The sequence below is a fragment of the Pyrgilauda ruficollis genome, unplaced genomic scaffold (genome assembly GCF_017590135.1).
Source record: "Pyrgilauda ruficollis isolate IOZ18807 unplaced genomic scaffold, ASM1759013v1 scaffold44, whole genome shotgun sequence".
NCBI lineage: Eukaryota > Metazoa > Chordata > Aves > Passeriformes > Passeridae > Pyrgilauda > Pyrgilauda ruficollis.
The window spans coordinates 4,794,414-4,807,621 of NW_024525934.1; the positions used below are offsets into that span (position 1 = coordinate 4,794,414).

At 39.8% G+C, this 13,208-nt stretch overlaps 1 protein-coding gene across 3 annotated transcripts in view; it reads left to right on the plus strand.

The window, feature by feature from the left end:
• The first annotated feature begins 318 nt into the window (after nt 1–318).
• Nucleotides 319–13,208, plus strand: part of TPP2 (tripeptidyl peptidase 2) — a 50,248-nt gene continuing 37,358 nt past the window's right edge. The window contains exons 1-8 of one of the 3 annotated variants that reach the window (XM_041478256.1): nt 319–591; nt 6,450–6,578; nt 8,288–8,383; nt 8,791–8,895; nt 9,546–9,670; nt 10,390–10,553; nt 11,773–11,927; nt 12,944–13,020. In XM_041478256.1, the coding sequence (XP_041334190.1) occupies nt 430–591; nt 6,450–6,578; nt 8,288–8,383; nt 8,791–8,895; nt 9,546–9,670; nt 10,390–10,553; nt 11,773–11,927; nt 12,944–13,020 (1,013 nt within the window). In that variant the 5' untranslated portion in view covers nt 319–429. The remainder of the gene's footprint in view (nt 592–6,449; nt 6,579–8,287; nt 8,384–8,790; nt 8,896–9,545; nt 9,671–10,389; nt 10,554–11,772; nt 11,928–12,943; nt 13,021–13,208) is intronic. The other 2 variants (XM_041478254.1, XM_041478255.1) reach the window with 2 other exon arrangements.

Genomic DNA, 13,208 nt, shown 5'->3' on the forward strand with positions numbered 1-13,208 from the left:
TAAGTGATGCCGTAGTTCCGTTTTCGACAAGGAGGACGCCGGGCACCGCCGCACTGCCGCGGGCGGGGCCCGAGGCCGCAGCCCGCTGCCGCAGCCCACTGCCGGCCGGGAGCCCCGGGGCGGAGCGGGGCGGCTCCGGCCCCGCCCGCGGCCTCGGCGCTGGAAGGTGCCCTCGGCTCCCGCCGCTGCCGTACGTGGCCGCCACAGCCCCGGCGCGTGGAACGCGTCCCTCCCGTGATTGGCTGCCTGCACAGCAGGCCCCGCCCTCCTCGGCGCTCTATTGGTCAGTTTAGCCCCCGTGCTGCTCGCGCCGCGGACCGCGAGGGGGTGCGCGTCCCCGCGGGCCGGTAGGGCGGCACCGCGCATGCGCCGCCCTCCCGTGGCCTCTCGCAGCCTGTCCCCACCGGCCCCGCGCCCCGGTCTCGCGCCATGGCGGCCGCCGCCGAGGAGCCGTTCCCGTTCCATGGGCTCCTGCCAAAAAAGGAGACCGGCGCCGCCGCCTTCCTCGCCCGCTTCCCCGACTTCGACGGGCGGGGGGTGCTGCTGGCCGTGCTGGACACCGGCGTGGACCCCGGGGCGCCGGGCATGCAGGTAGAGCGGGGCGGCGGCGGCCCTGAGTCACGGCCGCGGCTCGCAGGGAGCTCCCGGGTCCCGCCGGACCGAGCCCGGGAGGACGGGGACGAGTGCGGGGCCGGCCATGGCCCTCGGGCGGCCCGAGGCAGCGGCGGCGAGAGCAGGGGAGGGCCCGGAGGGCTGTCCCGGGGACTGTCCCTGCGGCGGGGACTCGTGGCTGGGTGTTCGCTCACGGTTCCCGCCCAGCACGAGTGAGCGGCGGCTCGGGTGCGGGAGGGCGGGGAGATGCCGTGGCCGGGGGCTCCGCGCCGCTCACTCCGGGCGCTGCTGCTGCTGTGAGGTGCCTGCTCCTCGGCGTGTTACGGCACTTTAATCCACAGGCGTGTTATGGCACTTAAATCTCTTTCTTGGGCTGCCTTCTCTCGCGCGGAGCTCATTATAAAAGAGCGCTTTGTGTTTTTGTTAAACCTTAGCGTTACTTCGGCAGTAGGTAGCTCGAGGCTACACACAGCCGCCTAGGTCTTTTACATGGAAAGTGTATTTGTGGCACAATTTGCATGCCCGTCTTTCTCTTTATATTTCTCGTGCGTTTTATTGCAATAACAGTCTGTATCAAATTCGATTCTGCCAGCTTGTTTTTTGATCTGCCAACTTTGTATCTCCATGTCGGTTTTGTAAATTTCTTTGTGTGATGTCAGTTTGGGCATTTCTCAGCACTTATTTCTTTTAACCCTTGTCTCATAATATTTCTTATTCTTGTAAGTTTCCATGTGGCCCTTTGTGTCACTGCTGCTTTTGATTTCTTGTCAACATGTTTTGTCTGAGTGATGGCAGAAGAGTCCGTGGAAGAATGATTCGGAGTTGTATGCAGCTCACTTGGACGCTGAATCCTTTGTTTTGTTTTGTTTTGACTAAGCAGGGCTTGTGTTGCTTTCTGTCATTTCTTTGGTGTGGAATTAACTCCTAAGTGACCTCATTCAGGGACCTGACCCTGGCAGATCATTAGTTCCATGTTCTGAAATTACTCCTTATGGGATGCAGTTAAACTAGAGGATGAATTAAGAGGACAGGTTGGATGGAGGGAAGGAGTGGCCAGGTGTAACTTCGATTGATGTAAGCTGAAGTGAAGCTGGTGCTTTTGGTAAGAAGTTGTGGGTGAGTGGAAGAGCAATTGGAAATCTTAATGAAAGCTAGCCAAAAGGAAAGCATGATAATACCATGGGCAGAGCAGAAAGTAATGGAAGACAATTAGGAAGGTGTGAATATAAATGGAATGATGTGCATAGTTCTGAAGTTTCACATATAAAAGCAAAAAATCCTACGTTTCTAGAGGTTATGAATGAGTAGTGGTCAACAACAACAACAAAACCCCAATGTGAATTTATTGGCAGTTGTGGCAAGCTTTGTTCTGATATAGGTAGCCCAAGGCTCAAAAGGGGTATTTATGAAGCATCATGATCTCCGTGTTGACTATATCAGTTTTCTCCAACTTACTTTCTTTACACACAGGATAAAGTTTCAGGTAGTGCAGTAAAACATTTGTAGAAGTAAGATTTGGAGAGCAGGATGTGGAATTCATGTTGCAGTGGGTGAGAGTAACTTTGCAGGGTTGTTAGAAAAACATGTAAAGAAATTGTGTGATCTTTCCATACTTCCCACTTAATGGACCTGGCTTAAGGGGTTTGGTAAAGTACAGCCTGGGGAGACTTACTGCACAGGGAGTTATAAAGGAGGCATAGGCAGCACCCAGTCTAGAATAGCTTTGTAGGTGTTTCTTCAGCAAAAGAATGTTCTCACTCTCTGGAGCATTTGCCAGTTTACATTTTGCCTCAATGCAATGAATCAGTGTCCTGGGTATAGGCAGTGACACAGCATAGCTGTACTGCAAGAAGTAGTTTCTAACTTTGGGACAATTTTTGGATTTTTTTTTTACACCCTGTCTTTGCTGCTGCTGCTTTTTCTTACTGTAAGTCTTCTTGTCAGTTCCTGGCCTGGTATAAAGTTAGAGCTATACGATGGTGAGTCAGTTGCTAACCTATAGCAAGGTTAATTGGTATTACAGCTTTGAGTTCTGGTTAATGACAATAATGATTACAAACTAAAATGAGCTACTGTGATTTGGATATAGTGGAGTTCTTAGTCAAAACAAAACAGTTTCTTTGCTGCTCTGTAGTGTTTCATTCCTGGGTAGGGTTCCTTTGCTTGTTGATTCTGTGACTTGGTTTGTAAACATTGATAGCACTGTTTGTTCCCTTTTTGAGGCACAGAAAGATTTGGGGACAGAGTTTTAACAGGGAAATATCATAATGTTTCTGTTCTTCCCTGGACGCTTGCTGCTATAGAGAGAATAGTTAACCTTCTTAGATCTGTTGTCTGTTGGTTGGCTTTCTTTGACACATAAAACATTAATCTGGCTTGTACTTACTTTCCTTTTCTTTATGAATCTTTGGTAACCAGTGCCCTCTAGGGAATTCCTTTCACCTCCTCTTCCATTGCTTTTCCACCAGTTGACACCAGCTATAAAGTTTAGTTTGTCTGCTTCTTTCCTGTAACTTTTCCCCCCTTTCAATCTTCTTGGTAGAATGTATTTCCTACTGTCTGCCAAGTCATTGTTTGTAATCCTCATTAAGGCACAGTGACTGATGAAATTTTAGGTGCATTTAATGGAGTGTTGTGGTTGTATATGTATAGTCTTGCTCAGCCCGACCCTGTCCTTTTTCCTTTCCCTGTTCCTATTGTGGCTTCTTATGTTTCATGATAGGTAAGTCAGTTTACTTAGCTTCTTGCAAATTTATTTATTTTGTGAAGTAGCATTTGGAATTATTATTTACTATCACTAACTTGTACTTTTATGAGACATCTTTTTAGAAGCAGCAGATAGTTTAGTTTTATTTGGTTTTCAGCACTGAGTTTAAAAAATTGCTTGGAGATTATTTTATTTGTGATGATGATGATGATCAGCTGTCCCATGACCCAAGTGCTGAAGAACTTGTTCCTCTCTTGTGGCTGCAGTAGCTGTCAATTGGAGTTAGTGATTGTATGGGCTGGCAAAAACATGCTAAAATTCATCCGCCTTTCCTTTTTCTTGTGTTGTGATTGTCATAGATGCTGGTGGTCCTCAACTTCTATTATAACTGATCAGTTGCCAGTATTATGCACATAGATTAATTTTAGTGTTCTCAATTTACTAATTTATCTGCTTTACCAAGTTAGAACTAACTTGTAAGTAGGATTTTAAAATTTCAAGCAGAAATGTATAAACGGCAAAGTAGTTTTCAGTTTTAAACTACTGATTTGTTTTTCAAATGCCTATAGGCGAGCCATAATAATTAAGGTAGGATTGGGGATTTTTTTTCTAAACACAGTATAAAATATTTTTACTTATGTAAATTATTATTATTTTTTTAATTTTAATGCAAAAGATACTAAAATCAATTCATTCAACAGGTACTGTAATCAATTCATTACTTCAGGACTCTTCCATTCACATAACGGAATTGATCAAGGTCGCTTGATTATTTTTTTATTATAATTTTAAACTCAGAATTACAAGATTTGCGAAAGAAAACTGAGCTGAACTCTTGAGTTTCACTCTGGCATTGCTGCTGGTGGGCAGTGTGCCGAAGAGCAGTTCATGGTAGCAGGAGCCGCCGTATCGGTTACTTGCACTAAATTACAGTGAACCTGTCGGGATTGCTGCTGTTAGGAATTGAGCCTTAGACCAGCTGAAACTCTGAGTTTCTTGTGTCTGACTGAAAGACTCTGATTTCTTGGTTCTGACAGTGCAAACTCATGTGCATGTGTGGGCCTGCTAGGTTTCAGCTAGGAGGCAGAGAGCCATATAGTGTAGGAGTTGTCTCTCGGGCTAAGAAACAACTTCTGAAAGTATCCAAGCTTGCTGCAGCATAAATCTGTGTTCTGGCCACCTGTTGCTGTATAAATTGCCTCCTTCAAGCAAGTCACCTTGGCTTACATTTTCATTCCTGTTTTCTTGTACTTTGATCACTGAATAGTTGGCTTTGAGTAGAGGCATATTGAAAAATGGCCAGTGCTGTTAATGTCAGGATTGGCTTGCAGTTGCTTTAGTATTGGAGCAGCTCTTGAGTTTTGTGTGAATTGTGGACAACATTGGAGACATTAAATACAAATGCTTGAAAAGTGTATGGTTTAGTGCCTATGCACTGTTCCCCAAGTAAATTTTCACTACTATGTAACTACCATTCAGTCAATGTTTTACCAGGTTAAGATGCTGTAAAGATTTTCTCCAGTGAACTTGAACTTCTTTGAACAGAGTAGTGTTGGTTTCTGTCATGAAAGTTCTTCCCTAGCAAGCTTATTCAAAAACAGAATTTGTTACCTTCTGGGATTGATGCTGATCTGAAATTGATGCTGTTTTTATGGTTGCTATGGATTGGGAATATTTGGGGTTGGTTCTTTTTATTTTTTTAAGCTGCTTAGGCCTGTTTTCATTGGAGGTGTTGCTTGTTACTTGTCTGGGTTGGTTTTTTGTTGTTAAGTTTCTGGGAGGTTGTTTCTTGGGTTGTATGGGTTTTGGTTGGGTTTTAGTTTGTTGTTTGTTTTTTTTAAGCCATGAGGATTTGAGACCATGGAAGTATCTATCCTTGTTTGCTGAGATGTGATAAGAACCTGACTCTTGTCCTTTTGGCAGCAGCAGAGTGACTTTTATAAAACAGTTTGAATGTGTCGGTAGCTTCCAGTAGCTGAATTCACAATTCCAGATCATTTTTGGAACAAAACAACCTTCCATATGTTATGTCTAACATCAAAATTATTGATAGAGAATAAAGGCAAAAATACCTTATATTTAAATGGTAGAAAACAACAAATGTTGCTGCTTTTCTGGATATGAATTTTTTTCACTTTCAGTGTAGTTAATGTATAGGAAATACTAGGAAGATGATTGACATCTTTTTTTTAATCAGTCTTTGATACAGAACTGTAAAAATATGTATATATGATCAATTCATAGAATCATAGAATGGTTTGGATTGGAAGGGACCTTGAAAGGCCATCGAATCCAACCTCCCTTCGAGGAGCAGGGACATCTTCAACTAGATCACATTGCTCAGAATCCCATCCAACCTGACCTTGAATGTTTCCAGGAATGGGACATCCACTACCTCTCTGGGCAACCTGTTGCAGTGTTTCACTGTTCTTATAGTGAAAAATTTCTTCCTTACCTTGTCCTGTCACATGCAACAAGTTGCTTCCAGGTTTCTTGTAGGCCCTCTTTAGGTCCTGGGAGGCTGCTATAACATCTTTCCAGACTCGTTATAAAAGTATTAGGTGTATATAGCTGTAGCTACTAACAGTTCAAGTGGATTAAAACACAGAGCAGAATCTTTGAAATGGGAAGACTAAGGTAACAGTAACTTCTGTCCCTTTTTGGGTTCTTTTAAGCTCAGTTAAGATATTACAGTTTGTGAGAGCTTGTACTTCAGCACCTGTCATTTTCTTACTTGTGCACTTATTACTATAAAATTTGTCAGAATGAGGGGTCACAAGCAACACAAGAAATAATATGAAAATGAATAGTAGTTCCTGCAAATACATTTTTGCAAATTTAGGCTTGGTTTTAAATTGAGGCTGCCTGTGCTTTGTTGATACAATGTTTTTACTTTTTTATTTTCTGAATCCTTATTAGAAATAAGTAGATTTGTATGAACCAGAAAGAGAGATGTGTTGGTCTTAGTTCTTTGAAAACTTATCTTGAGTTCAAATTGGTTTTATGTCCTTCAGTTAAAAGTTGGTGTCTGAAAAAGCTAGTTGATATTTTTAACAACAAAATTTTCCTGGTTTGTGTGCTGAAGGGTAAAGAAGTACATTTTCCAATCATTCTGTGCTCATATTTTCAGATTACAACTGATGGGAAACCGAAGATAATTGATATAATTGACACTACGGGCAGTGGTGATGTAACAACATGTACCATTGCAGAACCTAAAGATGGAGAAATTACTGGTCTTTCTGGAAGAAGTTTAAAGGTGAGTATTTGGTGGTACAGAGACACCACAGGACATCATCTTCTTTGGTTAACAGCAAATTTAGCACCTGTTTTGGTTTTTACAGAATTTACTTCCTTTTAACCAGATGTTGTGGTTTAAACCCAGCTAGCAGCTAAGCACCATAGAGACTCTGACTCAGCCTTCCCCTGGCAATATGGGGAGAAGAGAATCACAAGGGTGAAACTGAGAAAACTTACATATTGAGATAAAAGACAGTTTAATAGGTAAAACAAAAGCTTTGCATGCAAGCAAAGGAAAACAAGGGATCCATTCACCACTTTCCATGGGCAGGCAGGTGTTCAGCCATCTCCAGGAAAGCTGGGCTCCGCACAAAAATGGTGACTTGAATATGAATGCCATCACTCTGAATGACTCTCCTTCTTCCTTCTTTCCCCAGCTTTATATGCTGATCATGATGCTATATGATATGGAATATCCCTGTGGTCAAGTTGGGATCAGTTGTCCCAGCTATGTCCCCTCCCAAATCCTTGTGCATCTCCAGCCTGCGCACTGTTTGGGATGGGTGAGAGAAAAAGCCTTGACTCCGTGCAAGCACTGCCCAGCAACAGCTAAAACATCCCTGAGTTATTAAGTGTTCAGCTACTGTGAAGAAAATCAACCCTAGCCCAACTGATACCCAACTGATTACCCAAACCTAATGCTGCCTTTACTCATCTTCATGTAGATTGCTTAGTGGTTTTTACACTTTTTGTATGTCTTTATTTCTAATACGGTCTGTAGCTGAACAGGAGTGTGTACAGGGCTTTTTGGGGGACCTGATAATAATTTAATTATTTGTTTAAAACAGTGTCTGACACAGCTTTGGAAACTGGCTGAAGAAAATGTGCTATTATGTTAAAAAATGTCAGACACAGTAGTGTCTTTAAATGTGCTAGTATTTTCCACATTTGCATAAGCTACAAGAGGAATTGTGTTAAGCTTGTGGTGGATAGATTTTAGAGACTGAAAAATCTGTGAGGACCTCATTGTAGACTCACTGAATTCTCACTATGCATAGCAGAAATGCTGTAGGGTTTCCAGAAAGGACATGAAATCTAGTAGAGGTCTTGGGTATACAGAACTGATGTTGCTAACAAGAAAATCAAGAACATCTTGATTTCCTGATTGGATTGATGATGTGATATGGGGGCATTGCGTCTTTGGATCTCTCCATAGAGGTCCATGTCAGCTTTCTTCTTAATTTTGCAAGGAAGATGATTGTAAGGCTGAATCTGTTGCTCATTTACTTTTGTTACTAGGATGAGCATATCCTGATATACAGTCTCTAAATTATCAGATTATAGAGATATTCAGGTGTTTGTCATGGCTTCCAACCATACTCGCTCATGTTAGGTTTCACTTATAGTACTGTTATTTCCCAAGACCTCTGCCCAGCAAATTCAGTAAAGCTTTGTGTTTTAAAAGTAGACTATCAGAGCAAATAATGCTTAAAGATGTTCAATGGCAGTGTCACATGAACTGATACTGATTTTTTGGAAGCTGGACTGAAAATGCCATGTCATGTTGTTGGAACAGTGCAGTAGTTACTGTTATGGAGACAGAGAATTAAATTGGCAGTATTTGCAGGTTTGCTCTGCTGAGCTCTCTTACACAGTGTTGGGCTTTTTTGTTTGAGGAGTTCTTTTAATGCCATTAGTTAACCTACTTCTAAATGTACTCTCCTGTAGATTCCAGCAAACTGGGTAAATCCTTCAGGCAAATATCACATTGGCATAAAAAATGGCTATGATATCTATCCTAAAGCTCTTAAGGAGAGGATTCAGGTAAGGATGAATTATCTTTGCTTTCTGGTATACAGTCATATTTTACAGTTCTGTTTCTTAATTTTGTTAGAATGCTACAGCATGTGATTTGCTAACAAACTTAGATTGCTAAGCAGAACTTGCAAGCTATTCTCTCTGACTTTTATTGATTGCACTTACTCTGTGATTTTTCAGAGAAACAGGAGGTGGCTTAGAAATCCTTCTCACAGTGGTCCGTTGGGGCGAGAAGTACAGAAAATACCGATAGCCTTTTTTTTAAATTGTATGGCAATTTATGCTTATTTATACTATTATGTGGAACTTTTTTAGCCATTCTCTCAAATCAGAATTTTCAGATTATCTTTATAGACTTCATACTTTGCCATATATTTCTTAGTATGTTGAGAAACCTCTGTTTTATTTTGCAGAAAGAGCGCAAGGAAAAGCTCTGGGATCCTGTTCACAGGCTGGCTCTAGCTGAGGCTTGTAGGAAGCAAGAAGAATTTGATGCTGCTCATAGCTCTCCCTCACAGGTTTGCATGAAGTCTAAGTTTATGAACTTGTTCCTTGCAACAATTTTTACTGGTTGACAGGATTAAAATGTTTCATTAGATGAGTGAAGGAAAGGTACTTGAGACTCTTTTGGCAGATAATTTGCCATTGTATCTTCTGATTAATTTTATAAGTCTTTATATGCATGGTTGTTCAGTTTGCTTGTTGTTTACTTTTGAGAGTTGGTCTCAAATATGAAAATAGGATTACTTTAAAAAATTGCTGGATATTTTCAATAAGTTTTATTTTTAATTTAATGTGCTATGTTTTGAGGCCACCATCCTTGCTGTGTTCAAAGTTGGAATTTTCTGAACATACTCTTTCTTGTGTAAACTGTGTACTATTTCAATGAAGTACCAGAAATGCCTCAGATACTACTTTATCATTTAATAGTCTTTAAGAAAATAATGTTACATTTACAGAAATTAGAAGTAGTTGTACATAATAGGCCAGAAATAAACAGTGCACTGTTGAAAGCCATTGAACTTGTAGATTTTTGTGACTCCTAGGATAGTCTAACATTCCTGCAAAAGTAATGGGAAAAATGTATATCACTAGAAAAGAACATAGGATTACATATCTTGTGATAATTTTGGAAATACTCTTAACTGAATTTTGTTTGCCTTATTAGGTAAATAAGCTAATAAAGGAAGAACTTCAAAATCAAGTGGAATTGTTGAATTCTTTTGAGAAAAAATACAGTGATCCTGGCCCAGTATATGATTGTGTAGTGTGGTATGACGGTGAGACCTGGAGGTAAATGACTACACTTGTCTAAAATGTGCTGTTCTTTACATAAAACAATAGCTTGCATCGAAGACTTGTTAGCTTTTATATCTACCCTCTTTATAGAGAGTTTAAGTATTTTTTGCTTTAAAATAATCCTGCTCTGTCAGTTGAGTTTCTTGACAAAATGCTGGTCCCAAATGAAGATGGGGTAGAATAAAGTCTTATTGAAGACAGTGTGATATGAGTGTAAGTTTATGGGATTTTTCTTCTGAAGCAGAATAAAATTGTTTGGACTATCCATTGGTGATATGAAGTAAAACAAAGCAGGTGTCTGTGCACAGGCTTCAGGATGTAACATGTCACTTTATTGATAATGTACATCATACAAAACAGTAAAACTTCAAATGTTTGTGTACCAGTACTGAACATCTACCTTTAGTAAAATTTCTTCCTTGAACTTGCATAAATTTTCATACTCCTGCTTGTCAAATACAGATTTATTTGAATTTAGCAGTGTTTGAAAATCAGTTTATTTAGATAACTTCGTAGTTTCTGAATCTTAAATATAAACAACCAAATTTTAAAGTAGTTGCTCAAAGGACTATTTAAAGATACCATTTAAAGATGCCATAAACACAGAACCAAACTTCTTGAAGTCTTTTTGCTATGCTCAGCTGTAGAGGGTAGGTAACCAAAAGTTTGTAGCAGCTGGGACATTGTCTTTTTTTGTTTGTTTTTGTCAACAGAGCCTGCATAGATACAAGTGAGAGTGGTGACTTAACTAACTGTACAGTGCTGAGAACCTATAAAGAGGCTCAGGAATATGGATCTTTTGGAACATCTGAGATGTTGAATTATTCTGTGAATATATATGATGATGGAAACCTCCTTTCTATTGTTACGAGTGGAGGTAAATGAAAATAATCTTAAAACATTTTGCTGCTAAGTAGGTATCATGAGAAGCAGTAATTTGTATTGGGTCTTGTTTCTGATACTTGGGATGGTTTGAGGCAGCTGTCATAGTACAGCATTAGTTATTATGGCTTTCAAGATCAATACTCATATTTCCTGAACTAAATCTATAATGATGGATCATTACCAAACTTGCTTGCATTTTTGTGTGAATTATTGTCAACTTTGTGTACATACGCATGTATACATAGAACATGCATACTTAGGTATTCTTTAACATGTACATGCATTCTTTCAAAAAAACCTTTTAGTTATGTTTGTTAAATATAGAGTGATGATTGATTTTTTTAATTGCTCTCCTTTGTACTTGTATACTTTAAGAATCTTAAATATAATACCCATGAACAAAATGGGTATTGATCATAGGTTTATACAAGCTTTTTTTTGTTATGTCAGATGTCACTATAACTGTAGCTCAAACCACTCTGAAGCTGCTTTAGAGTATTCTTTAAATAATCGTGGTTTGTTTTGGAAGCAAACTGAGTGGCTGGGATGCTATGAATGCATTTGCTTTGAAAAGTGCTCTTAATTTCTTATGAAAATATCCCATCTCAGTAGAGCTACATAAGCAGTTCAGGTTTCTAAATAGATGGTGCCTTATTTGAGATGTTCCTTTCTATGTTTTTGTGCAGTTCTGTTTTCTCTTCTTAATCCCTGCTACTTGAGTTGTCTCAGGTGTAGTATTCATAACTTTGAGTAGGAAGTGTTGAGCCTTCAAAGTGACTTTTGTTAGTGGAATTAAGTTAATACTGTGTTTCTCTCTTCCTGCTGCCTCCTTTCTCCCTTTAAAAAGGTGTTTGCTTTGTAGAACCTCATACAATTAGCCTCAGCCTATTGATCCAGCCTGTCCAGATCCCTTTGTAGAGCCTTCCTATCCTCCACCTGATCAGCACTCTTGCCAGCCTGTTGTTGTCTGCACCATGACAGAAGATGCTCTTAATCCCCTTGTCCAGACCATCAGAAAGTATTGACCAGAGCTGGCTCCACTGCTGAATCCTGGTGAACACTGTCACCCTTTTGGTATCAGCAGCACTGGTGACTGGCCACTGACTGGATTTATGTGCTTACAGCTCAAAAAGTGAAAGTTAATTGAGCTGTAGCATATTGAATTCTTATAAATGAAGTTCACTAAAAATACGTGCTTTTCCTTTGCACAGGAGCACATGGAACACATGTGGCTAGTATTGCAGCTGGATACTTTCCAGAAGAACCAGAACGGAATGGTGTGGCTCCTGGAGCTCAGATTCTTGCAATCAAGATTGGAGATACGAGACTAAGTACAATGGAAACTGGCACTGGTCTCATAAGAGCTGTGGGTATTTCACGGAATAAATTATTAATCTCAGCAGTGTGATTTAAGTGTAGAATGCTGTGAAACTTCATGCCCTGTTCGTTTATTTAGGCTTTGTTTTTATGGTTCTACAGCATTTCCAACAAAAATACCAAAAATTAAAAAAACAACCAAGCCACCCCCCAAAAAACACCCCCAAACCCTTAAGCAATAAATAGCACAGCCAAAACCCCTAAAACCAGCTAGAATGTCTTTTAAAGCATATTGTAAGACTAGTGTTTTAATATAAAACAAGGCTTCTGTTGCATAGAGCTCTTAGAGTTACTCTGGGCTAACAGATTTGCAGTGTCTGACTAGCTTGATGCATGAGAGAAGTTACTTTTGCATACTTGCTGAAGTTCTTTGTGTTGTCATGTATCTTTTATAGTTACTCAGATCTAGAATAAATCTAAAATAGAGGCAAGTATCTACCTATGTTGCTGTATTTGTGTTAACTCTTTTTCTTAAGAGTGAGAAAAAATAGCATTCCTTTCATTGATGAAAGACCCAAGAGCTTTTCTGTGTAATGAGTTGATAAGGAAAAATTTTACTCAAGAAAAGAATATGAAAAGACTATGCTTGTGGTCCATAGGATATTTTGATGTAGCAACATGAACAATAAATTTTTTGCAACTTTTTGGAGTTCAATCAAACTGTGCAGGAAAGGAGAATTTTATGTTCTTGTGACAATACTGGTGTTGTATGCAGTTTTCTCTTAGGGTAATTTCTTAGGTAATCTCTTTGGGTCTTGATTTATGGCTGGGAAGAATAAGACTATAAGAATAAGACTTTTTGGGGAATAGATTTTTTAAAATTTTCTTAATTCCTTGGGAAAATAGCTCTTATCTGGCTGCAGTGAATTATTTTCTAGATTTAAAAGATGTATGTCTTTCTTAGATATGTAGCAAATCAATTTAAGCAGATGTTTTCTGTCATTCCTGAAGTCACTTTCATTCTTTGACTAGCACATATTTTGACTTCCATTTTTACTTTATCAGATGATAGAAACAATAAAATACAAATGTGATCTTGTCAACTACAGCTATGGAGAAGCAACACACTGGCCAAATTCTGGGTAAGTAGTACTGTGGTTAAAGTATTTTAATTTCATAGAGGTGGAATTGTAGTTGTTGAGCTTTCTCTAAGTCAAGTAGTGGCTAAGAGTAAATCATCCAGGCTCACATGATTCATAAGTTAGAAACTGTGCAGTATAAATTTTAAACTGCCTTTGAAAGAAGTCAACCCATTGAAAAAGCTTTTCAT